Genomic DNA, 23183 nt, shown 5'->3' with positions numbered 1-23183 from the left:
GCACACAGTCAGTCAGTAAATTCAGACAATACGTTCATTCACTCATTTACTCAATACATTGTATATTCATCCAGTTAATCAATCAGCCAGCCAACAAGTCAGTCAATGTATTCAAGTAGTCAGTACATTCATTTACTATATTCAATCCGTTAGTTCAGCCCTCGCCACGCAACTGGTCAATCGTCCAGTCGCTCATTTCTTTGGTAGAAAGATCAGTCATTAGTTAGTCAGTCACTGAATACTACTAGGGCATTCCAAAAGTAATGGCAACATAGTTACTCTTTCTCACAAAATTTATTTTGGTTACTTTTGACATTACATACTTCAATTATAGTCTCCTGCCATGTCCTGCCATGTCCACAATATGTTACCAAATTCTTGGAAGACGACGGACTCCATCTACAGCAGAATATTTGGATATTTCTCTCACTGATCAACCTAAAGCTCTTCGGAAGTCAACTCTTGCTTTAAAGCGAATGCCTCGCTTCCACCCAACTTGCAATAGTTCAGTATGGTAGGACTTCTCTCCCATATACTTCTTGCAATGCCCTAAAGCACTGAGTTGCATGTTTTTCTCTTGAAACTTGGATTTTTATGAACCACCTACTGTATGTTCGTACATTTAGGACTGTATTGTTTACTACAAAACAGAAAAGCCACTGCATTAACAAAATATGGCAACTTCAAGACTTTCAATATTGCAAATTTATTAAACAATTAAATATAAAACTAAAAGATCAGACAACATATGCTTGACAGTTCCTAAATGTACTACAAATGTAGCATATAATCACAGTAGCAACTTCGCCCCAAGGCTTTATAACATGATAATAGATAAATTCTCAAACATACAATTTGCTAATGCTCCTTATTAAAAAATTATATTAAAAAATTGCTGTCAACAGAGAAAATTTAAAGTTCAATTATTGTGATATGTGTTCTTTCTTCTAATTTTTTTCTTTTATTACTTTTTACTCTGTTATTCAATAACTTATGTGGAATGCCCCCTGAGCACGAGTATGTAACTTACTCTTTCTGGGGGTTCTAGAGAGTACTTATATGAAAAAAATCAATATGTATATTTGTTCTGGCAATAAAGTATTATTATTATTATTATTATTATTATTATTATTATTATTATTATTATTAATCGCTGCTCTATTACGTAGTGCAAGATTTCAATGGTCACCACTAGGAGCATTAATTCACAGATTGCTGCCATTATTTATTGAATGCTCTAGTATTTTGATTTTCAAAGTAACCAGAATATCAGTCTGTTAATGAAAATATCATTATAGAAGGGAATAACTAATAGACATATTTCATGAACATATTCAGTCTCAGTTCGAATAATACTTTAGAATGCATTCGCAGTAATTTCCAAAATCTTTCTAAGCTCTAACATAATACTAGAGATAAATAACTGCTCAGTTTGTATAGCTGAGAGAATTTACAATAACGTCACGTTGCGGTATTTACTAGAACTCGTATTCAATTAACTTTCAGAGCGCTAATAACTAATCAGTGAGATGGAAGAAATTAAAACGAGAAGGTACTGTATATTCTACTTTCAGAAAATTATTCTGATGAAACTTGTGAGTTGGTTTGGAAATAAATATATATTCAAAGTCTAAGAAAACTTATTTACGTTGCTTCTGTAGTGAAGTGTTAAGTATTGAAGGAAAACGTGGTCTTTATTTCAGAATATTTCCTTAAAAGGATTCTGATTCCGGCAGAATGATTTCAACGACATCAGAGTGTCTGATTCAACACAGGCTTTTCCTGATGTTGCCATTGTAGGAAAGATTCTCACAAAGTGATGAGAGCATTTCTCGGAAAGCTCTTTTCCATTTTTAATAATCTTAATTGGAGGACATCGTAGAGGACATAAATAACTGAAGTCTTACGTGCGAAAAGAACAGAAAAAATGGAAGGAATAGAAGCAAGACGAGCTCTGTTGTGCCATCTTAATACCAGGATTCATTTCTTCAGATGCGTCTCTATTCTTCAACTCGTTGATACGCTTCTTTTTAGCAGCCATTCTTTCAAGCGTTCGTTCTAGTTAATTCCCGCGGTTCTTTTATATTGCAGTTCGTGTTAGATGATATTTTTGCGGAAAACATTTTCTCGAAAGCAGGAACAAACGACTTAAAGAAACTTATTTGTGTAATGGATACACAACCAAACTATGTTATATAAAATGTAACAGTTCTTACGTCCTAGGAGTGAGCTATATTCCCTAAGCCACATGACTCCTTTACATTTAATAAGGGAAAAGCAGTGCCCATTCTCCATTACGAAATTAAGGATTACACCTTAATTTTAACGTAATTCAGTATTATGATATATTAAGCCGCAATATCAAGAGAGAAGCTTAGTGACTACAGACATGCAAAGAAGCAAAGTTTGGCACTTATTATTATGTAGCTTTACCGTTATAGCTTGATGTTAGAATAATATAACTAAGGTAACCGGGGGGTTATAAGGCCCACCTAAGGAATAAAACGTTCTTTCTTTGAAATGAGACGTGCAGCAATTTTAAAATAATTGAACAGCATACCTTTATAGTTATACTATAATATGTCACTTCAAATAAATATTCAGACTCATAAATACTGTGAGCAATGAAAATTAACATCTTGTCGCTGGGCCTTATATCCTGCTGTGACAGATAATAAGGCCCACAAAAAAAAATAATATAAGTGTTGAACACAATTTGGGCATAAAAATTCTTCAGTTTTTTCCTCAGTGAGACCTACACATTCACGTGCATCCAACATTCACAAGAGACACACCCATGTATATCTACAACAATTCTCTTCGCAGACAGAACACATCCGCGTCCCCTGGATGTTTACAAATCCTGAAGTTGATGGTTCATCCAATGCTCTTTCTGTATTAGGAATTTCAGTCTTTCGTTTGTTTCATTTCTTGCAAAAAAGATTGTGATTCAGAGTTCGAACTTTATAGTTCAGGGACTTCTATGAACTTGTGGGCGTTTCCACGTATTTATTTCATGGGGCTTATTTCCTGCTCTATTACTTCGCGCCAATTTTAATTTATGGAGTGTTCATATATTCATTAGCGAAAGTTGTACAATAGCCCCAAACTTCTTAATGTTTACACAATAACGTGCATTTAATATTATATTAATAACACACAGTAAAACGATTAAATATCGACTTAAATTTTGCAAAATTTTATAATGAAAACAGAAATAATCACACATACCTAACTTATTGCCACCAGTCAACTAAAAACAAGAACGAGAATCTAATTTCTTTATAGCCTACCTCACTCGAATGCAAGAAGAAATAGGTCTTAAGAGCTGTTGCTATCTTTTGCAAAAGTGTATATCTAATGGCAAAACTAGGTAGTGTGCCATATAACATGCTGGGCCTTAATACCTCCAGGTAGCTTATAAATTTATGTATGCCAATAAAGATGAAAATGTCATCTCCTTTTTTTATTGGGTTATTTTACGATGCTATATCAACATCTCCGGTTATTTAGCATCTGAATGAAATGAAGGTGATAATGTCGTTGAAATGAGTCCGAGGTCCAGCACCGATAGTTACCTAGCATTTGCTAATATTGGGTTGAGGGAAAACCCCAACCAGGTAACTTGCTCCGACCGGGATTGGAATCCGGGCCACCTGGTTTCGTGGCCAGACGCGCTAACCGTTACTCCACAGGTGTGGCCAAAATGTCATCTTTGTCACCATTATTTACACATGTATTCAGTGTAATGGTCCATTTGAGAATCTAAAAAAATATTTCAATTACATTTTATGCAATGCATTATTTTGTTTGATGGTCGTAATACATTGCCATTTTAGCAATATTTCGTTTGTTTCATGTACACTAACGTGAGCTTCCCAATTTGTTCTCTATGCTCGTAATTTTTCACTATATATACTTACACAGTTTTCCGTCAAATGGTAGGTCTTTCGCTGCAAAACTAGCATTATCCAGTCTTTCCTATTTTTATTTCTTCTTCTTAGCCTCCGCTTACGATCCATATGTATCCAATGATGTGACCTTTCCTCGTTATGAGCATGAAGGCGACGAAATTGTGTATAAAATTATTATCCCTGCCGTGCGGACTTTCTCAGTTATATCTGGACGTCAAGGGCAGCTGCAAACCTGTGCAACACTCGTTTGGTTTGTAATCGCGAGTTCTGAAGAGATAACAAACACACACACACACACACACACACACACACACACACACACACACACATATATATATATATATATATATATATATATATATATATATATATATATATATATACTTTGAATTAATCATGGTGAACAGTTTGTTGTGAGCTGTAACTATTTTCGGAATGCTGCTGCATATTAAGAGAAACTATACAGAGTGAATACTAAATGCCGTCTTCGAAGACGAAGCGTGGTGGAGGATACCGTACTGTGGCGATGAAATTCGAGATAATAACTGTCACGGTGTGATGATTGTTTTTTGAAGATATTAGAGGCAATACCTAGAAGTCAAATGGGGCCGTAGTTACTTTTGATCCATAACGCGTAGTAATTGGAGTTAAATGCCAAGAACATAACAACGATGTGATGTGTGCCATATGTACCTGTCCCTGAAATAGTGGGATTTCTTGGTCTCAGTGCAAGAACTTCGAAGGATATAATTGTAGCTGATTTGCTTTCAAGTACTGTACTGTGGGATCTCTGTGCAATGTCACAGATTAATGTGATGTTGCAATGCGTATCTGTTTCGCATTGTGAAGTAAGTAAGCACGTGATGTTTACATTCCGTACGTCAAGCAGGCGCCGTTTTCAAAGTGTGCTGCGCGACCCACCAATTGCTCGGCATTGAACTAAATCCTAGCAAACCTGTGTGCGCGATGCTTGGAATGATTAAGTGCAATTTGAAAGTGCGAGATGTTTGACGAGGACATGCGGGAAAAGCGTTTTCCACGGAAATAATATCTGACCCATTAGAAATTTGGAAAAAAAAATTGCAAGATAGAGCATTGGTTCCTATTTTTTATACATGTTTTGATGTGGTCTAGCACGCACTATCTTCGAAGACGGCATTTAGTATAACTCTGTAAATCGTTAATTATCTCTCTTACCTTACTCATAGACCTATACTCTCCATTTGTAAACTGAAAGGAAATTAAAACATTCAAACCAACACAATTGTAGTTTCATTACTCAAACTTCCTGGCTTATTGTACGTGCCGGTTTTCGCGTATAGTAAGTTACGGAACTTTGAAATTCCTCATTCTTTTTAATTTATTATATTATTCAGTGCATTGAATGTTATTTCCTTCATACATTCATTAAAAAAGTGAATGGAAAAATTATTTGCAAAACTCAAAACATGCAAAAGGAAAGGCTGGTGTAAACTCTTTAAACTTTAATAATGATCCTTCATTCAAAGGGTATATTATTTATTCGTTATCCACAACTCTTTCCGTTCAATGTTAACAATATAATTGTATCTAATTAAAAATTACAATACTGCTCATGGCACAGACGTCTTAAAACTTTCTATTTCTCCTCTGGTACACTCAGTCTACTTTTAACTAATCTTCATCCACATGAATAACATTTTTAAACTGCAACCTTCAGATGAGGATGTAAAGAAAACTTATCTGTTACTTACACTTACAAATTAAATTACACCAGATACCGCAAATAAAATAAAAGCACAGAATTCTCAGAAACTGTGTCATATAAAACTACGTACTCTTATTTACATTTTCAGCATCTCTCTGAATACTAATTATTCATTTCTTCCTTTTCAGTGTGAAGACAGACCTAATGGAAGAGGGAGCTAATAGTTCTCTATCTGTGGCTCGCGTGAACAAGACGGACAGTGGCAATTACACATGTTCAATCTCGCCGACAGAATACGCCACTGTCACCGTGCACGTGCTCAATGGTGGGTATTCACTCAATGTCAGCGTGCATGCATAATCGGACTAAAGTACTAGACTAGAATACACTTTATTTCATGTATCTTCAAGTGATAAATTAAGATGTGTGCGTTATGTAGCATTACAACACGATGAGGATAAAATGGATACTGTAGTTCGATTCTAAGCTCACCCATCGAGAAAAGGTCATAAAAGTGCGCTCGGAATCACGTAGGCTTTTCTCACGTTTCCTGACGCCCACTTGCTTTTCTTAGAACGCAGATATTTTATTAACTTACACTGTTTGAAAGGAGGAATATATTTCATTGTATGGGAAATAAAGTTACTAACACTTCACTTTGTTTAAAATATTATTTAAGTTTAACACACAAAACTTATCCTCTGATTGAGGTTCTGGCTGATATGTACATTTATTATCAGGCAGTACAGTACATCTCATTTGACAATATTTGTCAAAGAAAGAACAATTCTTTGTATACAAATGAAGTCTGATTATTGGAATGTAGCTAATCGGCGATGTATGCAATGGATGGGGAAAGGAACTGGCCACCCTATCCCATTATTTCTTGGCCTAGTTGCCTCATAATTGGTGCCTTCTTGGTATCACTTGGTGAGGTTCAAACCTGTCTTCGGACAGTTGACTAAACAGTAACAACAACACAAATCTTTAAATCTTCATGGTTTTTAAATATATTCATTAGAATGAGACATACTGTAAATGGAGTCAATTCATGCAGATATTTATGAGGCTTCGTTCCTGTGAATTAAATAAAAAGAGTACTGTTTACATAGATATGTTACTCCAACGTTAGTTGTCTACTATTTGGCACACTTCAAGGTTAAAACGAACGTATTTAATGGCATAAAAATGCACATAATGTGAAATTTGCCTGCTACGGATGGGAAAGCAAAATTAATTGGCAATAACTGAGGCATGTTTATTTTTAGAAAAAAAAATGCATTACTTCAGTAACCTAATAATGCAAAATAAAGATGAAAAATCATATATTGTCATTATTTAAATACTATAAAGTTATAATTTTTTCTGTTTTAAATTGTTATAATAATTTTAATTTTGATAAAGTTATAAATTGAATCAAAATGAAAAATGACATCACTTCACTTAAATTAAACCATTGTTATTATTATTATTATTATTATTATTATTATTATTATTATTATTATTATTATTATTATCATCATCATCATCATCACCACCACCACCACCGCCACTACACATTCTTCTACTAATGACTGATTCTAAGCTCAAATATTAGATATGCAGATCCATATGTAAATATCCACACTGGATACACGGAACTAATTCTGACCAATCGCAATGAATAACATTCTGCGTAAACATAAGCTTGACATGTACACTGACGTTCATAGGTTTCCGACCTACGATTTTATGATCGTGTAAGCGAACTTTCCAACTACGGGATGTCAGAACCAAATATATAAAAAATTGACAAACTTTGAAAGAGTTCCGCTAATTCTCAATAGGCGTCACCATTACTGGGACAGTTAAAAAGTGTCAGAGAAAATGATTATGCAGATTAAGCATTAATTATTATCATAATTGACAATATCAGCGGTTTCCAGCTAAACCCAGTGTTGTTTTACAATCAGATGAGTGGGATGAAAAATTAAATTCCATAATGCAGGAATATTTATCTACAATTGGCAACAGTGACTATTATCTTCGCCATCTATTCATAGAAGCAATAACTAACGAATCCACATTTACACCAACAAATTATCGATCACTATCGATTAGTCGGCTCGGATATGTTTGAACGTCAGTGTACACAAAAAAAAATCGATAACGATTTTCGATTACTGGTTCTGGTATGTATAAAGTAACCGAAATTTTATAAGTATTATAGTCCAAATTTTATTAGTTCTAAAAAAAAAATTGCTCGACTTTACGTTCACCTCCTGAATTCCTTTTCGGGGACGTAAATAAATATTTTTAAAGACTTTGAAAGTTTGGTTATTGAGACTATTTCTGTCTTTGTGGTAGGAAATAATTTTTTTTTTTCTGGTGAAGAGAATCACTTCTATTTTGTATGAGGTACTCTTTGTACGGCAAGAGAGTGGTCAAATATCAACGCTTGTCGTGTATATTTTGTTATTTATTTAACATTAACTTAATTACAGCGGTTTTTTCAAAAACAAAACAGCCCTCCATGATCATGATCAAGGAACTGGATTTGACGTTCGCGGATTTTAAATTCTGTCGAGGGCGATGGATTTTCACGGGCGATAAAATATTTAGTTTAGCTTCCTTCGCGATGAGTTGAAGGTATGGATCCCATGTCGTAGTTTTAAAGTAACCTGTTCCTGATATAAAATTCCTCAGGTAGACGTCTACTTCTAAGGTGCCTTACCACATTGTTATAGGTATCCTACAAGCAAAACTCAGCTCGTACTCCTCGCGGCGCGCATGCTATAATTACCTTTCTTATCCCCTTCCCTGCAGTAGGCGTGAGAGCATGCTAGGAACGGGAGCATACATCATCTGCGTGAGACAGTCACGCTCGCTGGTTTCTGCGCACTGAGTTTTCCTTGTTGGATGCCTATAATTGTTTAATCAACTGTGCGAAGACAGGTCTGCAACCCACAAGTGACATAAAAGAAACACACAAACAAAACAAAAAAAACACACACACGGGTATATGGTAAAAAAAAAAAAAACGAAATGCATAGACAACTTGAGATCTATAGAGACGCATTAGTAAAAATGAATTTCGTAATTGTTCGAGACTGTGCCCGGGAAAGAGTTCATACCTCTCTTGGACAAAATGGAGATTCCAATTGTAAGGCGAATGTAAATCTCACAGCCAACGCTGTGACTTAAGTAGCCGAATTACCATCTCACTATCGCTAATCCAATCATTAAAAAATCCGTCAGATCTAATGAACTACATTCAACATGTATTTCATGATGAATGAAAAGCAAGGGCAGCCATTAATAATACTGAATAACATATCACATTCTAGAAAACGTGTATGATGTTCTATAAACATATTTCTGGAAAATGCTAATGGCATCCGGAAGGCATAACGGATATTTCACTGAAAGATACCTGCGACTTAATAAAAACTAATAATTACATATTATCTGTCGGCAATATAACGTTACAAGCAGTTTTATTCAATGTAGATTTACGGTTGTGAGTTCGAATCCCGCCTCGGGCGTGGATGTCTGTACGATGCCAATTTGAACTGTACTGTTGTAGACAATCGTTGTTCTAACTATACAATACAAAAGTTCCGCACCTGTATGTCTGGTGTGTGAGGTTGAATTTTCCTTAAAAGAGTAAACACCACGAAACCGTGACGAGGATAAAATTCCTGAGGCGTCTCTCACACTGACAAGGGAACCTTTCAAAACTTCAGATCGAAACTCCTCTTGAAAGTTTACACAAGGGAAACACTGCAGAGAAAAAGTGACCTGTAAAAATTAGCCACCAATACAAAACTGTGGATACAAAAATAAAGGTATAAAAATAACCTTTTAGGTGTAATTAGTAATCTCATCACTAATAGCTAGCAAATTCTTACCTGGTACCAAAATAGAAGAACAATTCTAAAACGAATTAATAAAAAAATCCTTCTATTTCACGATATCATTTACTCTATTGACATGTAATGTGAACTTAGTGTCGTATTCAAAGCATACTTGAATCGTTTATTTCTGAAAACCCACAAGTGACAAAAACAGAACTTTTGGGAAATCAATAAAAACTGTTTATTTTCATTACTTTTCTTTTTTATTGTCAAAATGTATTTAACAAGTGATATTAGTTGCTAAATATGAGGTTTATTCACCATTAATTGTGTTTTATAATAAAGTCCCCCCAAAAATTAAATTAATCAGGATGTTATGGGGTTTTTCCAACAAACAAACTGAAACTAAGCAAAGCATTGACTTTTTCCAAGTATCAGAGTGAATGAAAGTAAGTATGAACAAACTTTATAGTCTATGTAAAAACTACAGTATAAAATCACAAAAAAAAAAAAAAAAATTTTCTGTTGCAACAGATATTTTTCTTATCAGGAATTATTATTTTTCTAGTCTTCGCTTCCACTGTCATTACTATCTTTGTTGTTGGTAGGCCATGTGTACAGTTCTGTGTAGAATCTTTCACTTCATCTGGTATGTACTGGGAAATCTTCTTAAGGTCCTCCATTTTTTTAACATTGTTTGATAGCGTCAGGCTGTTATAAGCTAGGTCTGTTGACAATTCAAACTGTAAATTTTCAGCACAAATACTTTTCTCAGGAATTAGAATAGTGAATACTTCTGCCGGTACAATGCTGCCAATGAACTCTTTACAAAGAACTTTACCTTTTTGTTCATTGCAGTGAAAAAACTCACTCACCATTTTATCCTTTGATACACCACGGCCATAAGATGAATCAGACATGCTAGATAGCTTATAAAATTTTCGCCACCAAGCTTTGAAGTTAACCACATCATTACGACTCGTTTTACCTTGAACTTATGCGAGTTCTCAATAATTCTCATTAGCAACATTTTTATCACTTGAACTAACCACCTTTTAACCAAATACCCAAAAAGATAATAATAGTAGTAATAATAATAATAATAATAATAATAATAATAATAATAATAATAATAATAATAATAATAATAAGGAAAAGAATTAATCAGCAATAGATAGAACAAAATACTGATCCGGCTGTGATTGAAATCAGCTGTTGGGTGCTACAGTGATGCTGTCAGCTAGTGTGGCAGACTGTTTATTTGAAAAACACCAAATGTGATGTAAGTTGTGGGGTTTTTAGAATAAATGCATATTTCTTGTCCAATTTTTTACATGTTACAGTCATGCTAGGTATAGGGTTTTTATATTAAAAGACGCGCATTCATGCTGGTAATCAAAATCCACAAAAAAAAAAAAAACACATTTTGTAAAAAAATGTTGGTTGTGGTGTTTTTAGAATAAACGATTCACTTGTACTCACATTGAACAATTTGTGAAGAATTTGCCATCCTACAAACTGATTGTGCTCACAATGAATACCTATAACATATTGTATGAAGAATTGTTCACCCTTTTAACGTGATATCTAAAAATTAGTCAACAATAAAAAAAACTGTAAATACAAAAATAATGGTATAAGAGTAACCTATTAGGCGTAATTAGTAATCTTATCACAAATGACAATAAATTCGTATCATGTACTAAAGTAGAGGCAGATTCGCGTAAATTCTATTTCACGATATCGACTATCGACAAGACATATTATGAACTTAGTGTCGTATTCAAAACATACTATTGTACTCACATTGAATCCAGTGTTAACTTATGCTGACAAAAAGTAATCGACAAATTTTTCATCTTACGAACTTAGCGTTGCGGTTACATCGAACACTGAATACATATGCACTTCTTTACCCTACCATGATTTACAGATTCAAGGATAGCCACATCAAACATGTGTTTAAACAATCTCACAGAAACAATAATCAAATGCACGTTTGAAGCTAGTTTTGGTTGCTGAAATTTCTGCCTTACAATTCGAAAGAGAAACTATACCCTACTTTGTATTTTAAATTTCATTGCTGTTCCTGTTGTGTGTACCAATTTCCAGAGGAGTCGGCAGGGTGCGAATTAAGATTTCTGATGTGGGGGATAGAATCCTAGATAGAGAATACCATACATAAAATTATTATTATCCTCATTCGATACGGCTCAACGCTTGTCGCACTGAGTTGCTTGTCTTACATCATGATAAATGAAATGTGTTCTTAATGAAATGTGTTCTATAGTGTCAGTGAAATGTGTTACAGAGTGTCAGTGAAATGTGTGCTAAAGTGTCAGTGATATGCGTCATAGTGCCACTACAAGGAATGAGATGAGAGTAAAGTGAAAGACTATTGAAAATTATGTAGGACCTATACATAATTATGTAGGTTGTGTTGTAAAATTAGGTATTTTATTTTATGTTTTATTATTATTGTAATTGTATTGTGTATTCTTATTGTATTGTGTATAAAATTGTATATGTGTTGTAAATTATATTGTGTATTGTAGATTTTATTGTGTATTGCTTATCATTTTATTGTGTATTGTTAATATTGTATATACCACTGCCACCGGGTGCTTGCCCACTTGCAGTGTAAATAAATACATACATACATGATTATAATAATAATTATATCAATGAGCAGGCTTAAGATAAGATGTGTAATTCCTAAGTTATTGATTGTTATCAGCTTGCCGGTGATGATAATACATCAATATTATTTTCTTTGCTTACTTTATATTGTACTTTATGAAGTACACTCGTATTGAAACAATTATATTTTGTGAAGGGGGATAGAAGTTATCCCTGGCAGGGATGTTAATATGAATTTATGAGAGGGGGATAACTTTCCAAAGGGGGGAAGTCCCCTCATTCCCCCTGTTAAATCATACCCTTGGAGTCGGTGTTTCGATTTTATGATTTGAAAAGTTTACCTTGTGAATTTCAATCAATCCAGTTTAATAAAATTCAATTTGATGAAAATGTCTAATCTAAATTTCACAATACTAACGTTTTAAGTGGTAAATTATGTTACATAAACTGATCGTGATATAATTTTCAGTGGCCTTTAATTGTAAAATAGTTACTATGCTAGCCTTGGATTCGAGGTTCTCGGCTTGAGATCCGGTCGAGGGCGGTAAAATACTTAACATGGTCTCTTCGACAGTTAAGTAAAGCAGTGGGTCCGGGAACGTAGATTAACGGCACGTAGAGGAACCCTATTTCCGATAGAGTGCGCCATGTAAAATTTGTTGGTCATTTCTTGCCCAATTTGAATTTCGACACTGAGTAACCTCTGCACTTGAAATCAATTTTAAATAATATAAAAACATTTCTACCAATACTACCATCACTATTAGCCTTTAACAACATAACAGGCTATATAATAGATCCTACTATATGCTTTGAATTGAATACAACTCAACCGGAAGATGTAAACAATGAGAAGAATCAAATTTATGGTCCAACTGTTCCTTATTATTTAAAATTGTGTAAGTTTCAATCTGTTGAAATTATTGGATTATTAGTGGGTGCTAGAGGCACGATTACAAAAAAAAAAAATATTAATTTCTGCAAAGAGTTCAATCTTGAATCCTCTTTGGCCAAGACTTGACAGCTCTAAAATATGCAATCTATCTTCTGAGAAATCACATATATAAAATAAATTAAAAGCACAACAATAATAATTGTATTTCTCACAAAAATTTTACGCATTTACTAATACTTGTATATTTGCTATGTGTAATTTTCAATCTGTTGAAATTATTGGATTATTAGTGGGTGCTAGAGGCACGATTACAAAAAAAATATTTATTTCTGCAAAGAGTTCAATCTTGAATCCTCTTTGGCCAAGACTTGACAGCTCTAAAATATTCAATCTATCTTCTGAGAAATCACACATATAAAATAAATTAAAAGCACAACAATAATAATTATATTTCTCACGAAAATTTTACGCATTTACTAATACTTGAATATTTGCTATACTTTGTCCTTCAGGACAACCCCTATTTTATGGGAACTTTGTTTAAATTCAAATTTTACATATGTATTTAAATAAATATACTATTTCAATGTCTGAGCACTATCGACCGAATGACGGAATGTTTAATTTCATAGGATTATTATTACTACAGCCTGGATTTATATTCAAACTGCATATTGCATGCAAACTAACTTAACATAGAGAGATATGATTTTCTTCGATTATCATCAGATTAGTTATCACTTAATTGATACGCTTTTGTTAGTGAATATGATTGCACAGTTTAAGATTTATTCACATTATATGCATATTATTTTCCCATTTCAGTACAAAAATTGCATGTTCTTGACATAATTCCAATGCATATTATCTTTTGTAACACAAAAAGTGGCATATTCAGCATTTCGCCGAATCTTAATAAATAAAGAATGAGTCATGCCCTGTGGAAACAAGGCGTTATGTGTAGGTCATTTGTTTTAGTTCCAAAACAACAAAATGGAATCAAAGTATTCTCCATGCTGGAGTCCTTGTCCTTAGTTCAAAATGTTTTTGATAATGAAACATACGATATTACAAAAAAACCTTTCTGGAAAACTTCAATCAATGCTTGTAAAAAGTTCTTGATACCGTTGTTTTTGTATAAAAGCAACATTGTTACGTGGTGAAGCACAGGTTTGAAATAGGAGTTAACACAAGAAGAAATATGCACTTTATCCCATGCAAATTTGACTTCTTGTAATGTGGAGAGGTCATTCTCAGTGTACAAAAGTTTGTTTTCTGATAGACGTAGGAGCTTGGTCATGAAAGACATGAAGATGGCATTCATCGGTTCCTGCAATTCTCATCTTTAATGATGGTAAAATGTAGAACTCAAGTTAGTTGTGAAACTGTGTTTTATTGCAATTGCAAGGTTTTTCACAAGTTTCAACAAATTATACATGCATTGAGATTTTAGAAACTACCCGATTCTTATTCCATTAAAAAGTATAAATATTTACGATGTGTTATTTTTCGAAATGTCTATTGCATATTATAGTGAATATTTTAAAATTTTATAAAACATACTTCCATACATATTTAAATCCTTATAAATGTATATAAATCCGGGCTCTAAAAAGTTATTACAAAGTTGTCATTCTTATAATATACCAAATTGAGTGGTAGAGTTCGAAAACTTTAAAACTGTAATCAACATATATTAAAACAATAGCTTATTACACCAGTTCTTATGTAAATATTATAGTAAACATTCTAAAACCAAAAATATGTCATAAAGGTTAATCATACTGTAGATATATCTAACCTAAATTTATTATATTACACATAATGATGCTGAGAGCAGAAATATATTTTTCGAGAAGTGATGACCAGGCAGTACATTTTCGTTCCCAAACAACTTAGGGAAGTATAGGCCTATCCTGGAGGTTCAGTGTTTCTAAATGATCACGTCAGGACGCTATGAAATGTATAGTTCTGTACATAATAATAATAATAATAATAATAATAATAATAATAATAATAATAATAATAATAATAATAATATAGCATGAGAACTCTAAGTGGAATTACTACTAAATTGTCCAGCTAATTTTTAACCAAATAAACGCACTAACACTTCGAAACTTGCGCTCTACAAATATTAGTTCTACATATAACAGAAAATATAATTATATTAATAATAAGATATATTGTAAAACATAATAGCATATATGATACACATTAACTGTATATACTCTATATACAATAAAATTAATTCATTTATCAAAATCAGTTCCATTACGATTAACAAAAACAATATATTCAGAGATTATGAAATTAATATATTTTACCATAATTGCCAGTAAAAATTTGTTTAAGCTAAGAAAATGTTCTTCCTGCGTCACATGACGTTACAGGGACACAATATATATATATATATATATATATAATAATAATAATAATAATTCATTTATCAAAACTATCCCGTTGCAGTGAACAAAAATACATTCTGAGGTTATGAAATGCAATTATATTACGAACGTCATATAAAATTTGTTTAAAGTGAATGTTCTTTCTATTCACATAACATTACAGGGGCATAATTATAATACATTACATCATTGTTCTTTAATGATCTTATTTCATCTATCTTATTGGAAGTTATAGTACCTTTGATGTCACGCATTTGAGAATAGCCAGAGTTTTTATGGAGGATATTTTAAGTGTTTGTTTCACATTGTCAGGAATGTTCAAAGACGAGCCCACTTATAAAATTATTTTTAAAAATGCAGATCTAAATGAAATACAATTTAACAGAGATTGATAAATTAAAATAATTTATAGTAATTTTAACACAAAAATCTGAATGAAAATGCAACTTATTCAGTATTAGAATCAAATTACACTGTAGTCGTAACTTGGTGTTTTATATAAACAAGATTGACGATGGGGTGCCTGTATTGTAGCCTATATCATATACCCATATTGCTCGGCCTTATAGGCTTTGACGGTAACAACTTTTGTCAGGTTTACTGTGCTGCCATCTAGTTGTTACATAAGGAGTCACGTCATAACTCCCATTTGAATTGCATTAGCGACTGTGCTGCCATCTCGTGTTCGCTTACGGCGGACGGGTGGCGATCCTGGCGGTTGTTGTCTACAAAGTGCTGACGATTTTATCAGAAGGATGAGCTATCTGCTACATATATGATCTATGATTGTAGTCATTCATAGTCTATGCGTATCTGCTTATGTATTTACGTGACGTAATAGATATTCAAGAAGAAACTACTCAATCCGCTGTACGTTTGGGAAAACAAATGAGCTCCCTGGTGATGACATTCCATCAACAGAATTATATTTCTCTACAACTTGTCATTAAAAAGTTATGGCAAGACATAACTTAAAGAAATATGTCTGCTATATAATCTGGGTGCAATTAAAGAAATGAGGTTACAGGATATCAAATTAAAAAAAATGTGCTCAAGACGGCACATGCAACTGGTTAGATAAAACTTGTTACATAAAACTATAGTTACGAAGCTTGTTTTCTCTAGTGTGAGATATGCCTTGCAAAATAAAACCCAAGGATTTTTACGTGCTCAAAATCCTGTTAGATTTAAATAGAATGTGAGTACATTGCGGGGTTTCTCCCAGCAGTACGAAGTCTCCTCCCCAGTTTATGGTGCAAGTGTTGAGCGTGATGCATAGTGAGATAAGGGTGGCAAGCATGTTGCTGTTATTTTAGCACCATGTCCAAACGCTACAAAGCAGAAGTGTAAACTGATGCCGCCAGGGGTGGCGGGTGGAGTATGAGGAAAGGGCAGACACGTTGCCATTTTGATCTTTGACCCCACAATGTCGTCTGCTAAACCACATCCATCACCACCGCGTGGGCGGATGAATTTGTCGAGTACACAGACTTGTCATCCAACACTAAATGTGTCATTTCCCCAGACACACTGCTGAGCACATGCATTTCTCAAGAGCGCTCATCAAATTTGACGCTGCAACATTAATTCAATATCCGACCATGCGTGAAAAGGCAAAAAGTGAACTCAGTCTCTCTAATCTACTTCAATCGATTTTAGTTTTCTTGCAATAATTATCTGTTCGTGCGAAGGGTAAAATATAAGTTCTTCTGCTCTGAGAGAGCTGATCCGTTATGCGTCCAATTCTCAGGAGGATGAGATCTATGAATACATGCATTAGAGCTGGAGGTTGGGCAAATAGTCACTAAAGCAAAATATACGGGAGAATTTTCTGAAATTCTTAACGATGACAGGAAATGTTAGAAATTATAAATTTTACCTGAAGTCCTATCATTCAGGGTCCTTCTACATGACGCAAATCTAAGAAACAATATCTCACATTGCCTTCCGTCTTTTTGTTGTTGCTGTTTATTCAATTTTCCGAAGACAGTTTTTTAACCTCAAGGACTTTTATTTTCCTTCAAGAATCCATAGCCGGGTTTGAACGCTCGTTGACAATTAATGTAACCATTATACCACTGATGATAGGAGAGAGAAATTAAATGATAGGAATTTCTACGAATGGGTTCTCAGCTCGGATGGTTTTACCACAGTCTATTATATACAGTCACGAAGCTCAATACGTAGTAAATATGCATCCAGTGATGATTGCTAACCACTAGGATCGCTACTATCGCCTCATTACAGACAATTCGAAATGGTACCGGCACAGTCTATTGTTTCTAGCACCCTCACAACTCAAGCTTCGTGACTATTTATACTAAATTGTGATGTTACTAAGATAGACTCGATAGTTATCTGTAGAGAGCGCATTTGGTGTTTGTAAACCCCAAGGTTAACTGCAGCATCAGCTGTAGGTATAACCACGAGTAGCACGTAAGGCAGTGCAGTGTACTGTCCTCATACAGTCAGAAGCACAACAAATCTTGGTGGTATATTCGTTAGAGCGACATACTTTTAGTGTTCCGTGTATGCTCTTTAAAATATTAAGTTAACCACCTTCTGTTTACATTTTACCTTACTACGTTTATTTGCAATAAGTTATGTAAAATTCAATGTTTTAGAGCATTATAATACACATATTTACAAAAAAGTATACAGTTAACCATATGTAAAAAAGTGCATTATTTTACTTTGCACTACTTTCTCCATCTTCATGGTTGCACTTGTTGCAATGGACAACAATATATATAATCAGGGATTGAGAGATGAACCTTTTCCGAAATTCTGTTAGATAGTATTTACACTGCGAAAAATTGCTTTCTACAACTCGTGTGTGGCAGGAATGAACTTGAAATATGATACCAATACATCTCTATTTTATTCTGTTTTGCAACGTAATATCTAATATAAATTCTTAAAGTTGCGGAACAAAAATATATATAAAATTCAGGAAACTGGACTTACTGTAAAATAAAAGTATTCTTCTCTTGATAAAACTGGACGTAGATAAATGTTGAGTTCCGAAGTCTTCAACAAATAACTACAACTTTATATTCCGCGACTTATTTGCTTTCGACATATCTTACAGATGTTTTAGTAAACAGATAAATAAATGTTTCGAAATTAAGGAAAGAAGTATGGAAGAATGGGAAGAATTACGGTAGGAAGCAAAGAAATACCGTACGTAGTGTAAAAGCTCAAATAAAGAACTGAAGACATGTGGATGAATGTTTTATTTTTTATTTTATTGGGTTATTTTACGACGCTGTATCAATATCTAGGTTATTTAGCGTCTGAATGAAATTAAGGTGATAATGCCGGTGAAATGAGTCCGGGGTCCAGCACCGAAAGTTACCCAGCATTTGCTCGGATTGGGTTGAGGGAAAACCCCGGAAAAAACCTCAACCAGGTAACTTTCCCCGACCGGGATTCGAACCCGGGCCACCTGGTTTCGCGGCCAGACGCGCTGACCGTTACTCCACAGGTGTGAACTGGATGAATGTGAAAAACTAAAGGAGGAAGTTAGGAAAAGTACCAGGAAGCGTAGACGTACGAGATTAACCAAAGAACTACCGAAGAAGGTAAATAAATGCTACGAAATCATATCCAACACCAGTGAGTTATGAGCATAAAGGGAGCGTAACTCCACTCACAACCCTGACGTCATCAAAGCACTCGGCTTAGTAAACTTGTATTCTCTCAATACGCACCCAATTTGCGCTCTTTCGTTATCTGTTTGTCTCTAGATATTACAGATCATTCCCGCAAGCCAGAGGGACGTTTTCCCACTAATAACGTAGTCTATTGTCTAGAACCGTAAACAGTTCCCTACGCAGGAGACTGGCACCGGTATAGTCTTGAGCATTTAACAGAGAAGTAGTAATATGACTGATTACCTCATCATCTCTGAAGCTCATGCTCCGGCATTAAACACATTTTTGACGAAATAAAATTTTTATATATGAAAAATTGATTGTGAAATGCAGTTTTGGAGGAATAAAATATAAGTTGAGGGCTGCATGACAACCCTCGAAAAATTCATTACCCTAAGACAGGGATCGGCAAAAATGTCATCGTGATCATTAGCAATAGTGACGTCGCAGGAGCAGCTCAGTAAATTAGCTTTGCTTCACCCCATCCCTTCCGTCCAACTCAAGTACATAGGCATCTATCAGTGGCGGGTTACCTGATTACTAAGGGTGAACATTTCCAATGTAATTGTAAACGGAAATGTATACAGTAGAAAATAAGTATAAAAATAATTTTCTTTTAGTAGGGCTGGACGAGGCGAAACAACTAAAACATAAAATAACTAAATTCAAATAATAGTTCCGGCACTAAAATATGATGAAACAAGATATGAGTCGAAGGAAACTCCATGCAAGTTATGTTATTGCTTTGGAAATCGCAAAATCATTGAAGTGCTATAATGAAGGACAGTTTATTAAAACATGTCTGAATAAAGTTGCTAACATTATTTGTCCCGAATAATCTGATGTTTTTAACAATAAGAAATTACCACACGAACAATACAAAGGGGAATAAGGGATATTTAAACACTAGCTGAACGAGAAATAAATCAAAGAAGCATAAACAGTGGTATAATCTCTCGCTTTAGGTAGAAACACAGATATTGATACAGTAGAACTGGTAATGTTCACTCGCGGAGTTATGAAGGATCTCTCTGTATAAGAATATTTGCTCGATGTCATTATACTTAAAGGAAATATAACAGGAGAAGAGTTATTCCAAGCATGAAGGAAATATATAGAAGAAATAAATCTGAACATAAAGCAACTTGTATCTGAGTAACACACGGAACTCGAAATACAACTTTAAAAAAGTCTACTAGATTAAGTAAGTGTTATTAAGAGAGCTGGAAATAAGTGAGGACATAAAACGTTACCACCTGTGGTTTTGCAGATTCATGTTCAGTATAGCACACCAGACTGGCTTAGATTTATTTAAAATTCTCTCCATAGAAAATATGTGTAGTAGTATCTTAGGTCGCCTCTCGCTACCCTACATAGCTGCTGTGTTTGGCTCTATAATATTCAATATACTCGTATTTCGGAACACTAACTTGTTTTTTGAATGAAAACTTGTAATATTTAAACAAAGATCGTTATTAGCAGACGAAAATTTACGAGTTGTATTAAGAGTGGCAATTTGTGACATATTTTCCTAGGTTGTTGTAGCACAGTAAAAGTAAAGGTGAAATAAAACATAATCTGTAATCTATGAATCAATATTGTGTAGTCTACGTCAGATGCTTGTGTTGAGAGTCCGCCATTGGGATCCGAACGGAGTGCTTCATATTCCTGGATTGATATTACATCTTATGCAGCGCTTTTTTCAGCCGGAACGGTCCGGAACGCGTCCCGGTAAACTTTTTGCCATTACATATTCCAACGAGATATATTTTATAAGCGAAATTGAAAATTAAAATTGCCGCCACTGCCGAGTCCAAGACTTTACATTTTCTCATTATTATCGTTAGTGCAAAAGTAACTCATGCAATCTAGTGCTGCCTTCTTCCGTTATTGATCCTAAAACCATAGCTCGAAATCGCAAAATTTCCGTTATGTTTAAAATCGATGAGTTCCGTTTGGAACTTATTGTAATATAAGGTATGTAGGCCTAATATTTTGAAACCTACGTTTTTGTTGTATAATGTGATCGAGTAATACAGTTCTGGTTAACTTTTTTCCAGGAAAAAAGCACTGATCTTATGTATTGCGGCTTGCGTCCAGTGATGTCATCGTGAGTACACATTTGCCGACGGCTGCCCAAAGATCATGTTTATCGCAATCATTATGTCATTCCATATCGGGAATAGAACCAAAGTTAGAAAAATCAGCTCCTGTGCGAGTACCGGGTTATAATAGGAGCCCTATAGTGTGTGACTGCTATTACTGTAACGTCGTAGTAATTATAGTTTGAAAATAAGTCCTCGACCTATCAGTTTATGCTAAATATCTATCTTTCAAAAGAGTAATCCACAAGAACATACTTATGGATAATATAATACAGCGCCTGTAGAAAGACAGGTTAATTCCCTTTGGAAATTTGGGATATATGATAGCGATGCCAAGAAATAAATGCGGTAGGGGCAGGAAATACGTTCAATTTAAATTAATATTTTCATAAAAATAAATTACACGGACTTTCGTTCTTTATAACACCGTTATACTCAACCAAAAGTTTCATTTGAACGTGCCGATTTGTGAACCTATATTTCAGCGTAGAAGTTTTCAGCATTATCAAAAAGAATTTTGAATAATATATTCCTTTTTTAAATATAGTAGGCCTAACATAGACACTAGACATGTAAATGGTAGAGGCGAAATTACCATCACCACGCAACTAACACACTGGACCTGGTAGACCCATTGCAAACTCGAATCAAGTAGTTTCATAGTTCTGAAGTTCTTTTCCGCCTTAATCTCTAATTAAAAATTTCGTTCTGCCAACTCAAGAGGTGAATTATTTTTCGACATGGTTTCTCAATTTTGACCTGAAGTGGTAGTTGCTGTATTTTGAAGTTCTATTAAAATCTCTTCATTCCCTTTCTTGCCTAAAATTGTAATACCTACAGATATAGGCATGAATCTCATTTTGTCACCAATTATCATTTCATTCTTTTACTTTAGAACTGAACATACATTACATTACATACACACACAAACATCTAATTATATTACATTACATACCCACGTATTTTATTGGGTATAAGCCTATGCGGGCTAATATACTAAGCTTAACTGGGGAAGTTGTAACTACATAAATTCTTGTAACAAAAACAGTAGAGCAGGTTTAGCGTGGCTAAGATTGGGGGCATGGAAGGGTAATAAAACTGTCAACGAAGAAGGAGAGCGCCTTTGTCCACTGTGCGGGGAAAAGGACTCCTGGAGACATATTTTATTCCAGTTTGTCGAATCGGAACATATCCAGAGAAAATATCTATCACCATCGATGCTAAGTCAGAATAGGAGTTCGCTTGCATGTCTTGACCTCATGGGGAATAGAGATTGCGAACAAAAGACTGGATTGTTCCTCTAGAAGGCGAGATAAATTAGAACTTCAGCTGTTGAAGTTCGTGATGCGAACTGACAAAGAGATAATAGTAACTGCTCAAGTATACACTTTTATGCCTGTTTTAGGTTAGGATATATTATATAATGTGTTTCCTTCGTGCCATTTTCATTTTTATCTGCGTGTTCTTTCGAGAGTGGTTGGATCTAATCATAGGTGAGGGGGTGTGAAACCTACAAAGTAGACCTTGTTTTATACAGCACGTACGGTCAGAAGACTGCAATGGATTTAAGAGAAAATTCTGATAATATAGTACATCTGTAGGCTTATGTGTAATATTGCTCAATAAATCCATCTATCAAAAAAAAATATTATAAAGTTAGATAAAAGCTATAATTCAATGCAATAATAACACGCTTTGATATATTAAGTGTTAAATGTCTACAATTAAGTGGTATTTTACAAATATGCTATCGAATTTCTTCATCATCCTCCATAAAATTTTATACATTTGCAATAAGCTATTTTCAATATAAATATAAATTGTAATAAAACAATTTACTGAAGATCAATTATCTTCTTCTTCTTATTCTTCTTTATCTATCTCTTGTGCCTTGCAGCGTTGGGTCCTCCACCCATTTCTTATATCTCTCCCGGTCCAATGCCAATCTTCTTATTTCCCGGATTTCCTTCCCTCTTCTCCTTTATGAGTTAATATTTTATCTAATCAAACATAATTTTATATCAATATTTTCAATATTGAAA

General features: G+C 34.2%; 1 protein-coding gene across 2 annotated transcripts in view; it reads left to right on the top strand.

Annotated features, from left to right (window-relative positions):
• The window catches only part of dpr20 (defective proboscis extension response 20), a 300341-nt gene that overhangs the window by 211462 nt on the left and 65696 nt on the right, over window positions 1–23183 (top strand). For both annotated transcript variants that reach the window (XM_069817401.1, XM_069817400.1), the window contains exon 5: window positions 5790–5926. In XM_069817401.1, coding sequence (XP_069673502.1) covers window positions 5790–5926 — 137 coding nt within the window. The remainder of the gene's footprint in view (window positions 1–5789; window positions 5927–23183) is intronic.

This window comes from Periplaneta americana, chromosome 17 (genome assembly GCF_040183065.1).
Source record: "Periplaneta americana isolate PAMFEO1 chromosome 17, P.americana_PAMFEO1_priV1, whole genome shotgun sequence".
Lineage (NCBI taxonomy): Eukaryota > Metazoa > Arthropoda > Insecta > Blattodea > Blattidae > Periplaneta > Periplaneta americana.
The sequence above is the reverse complement of the archived record's forward strand: the minus strand, read 5'-3'. Positions and strand labels throughout refer to the sequence as shown.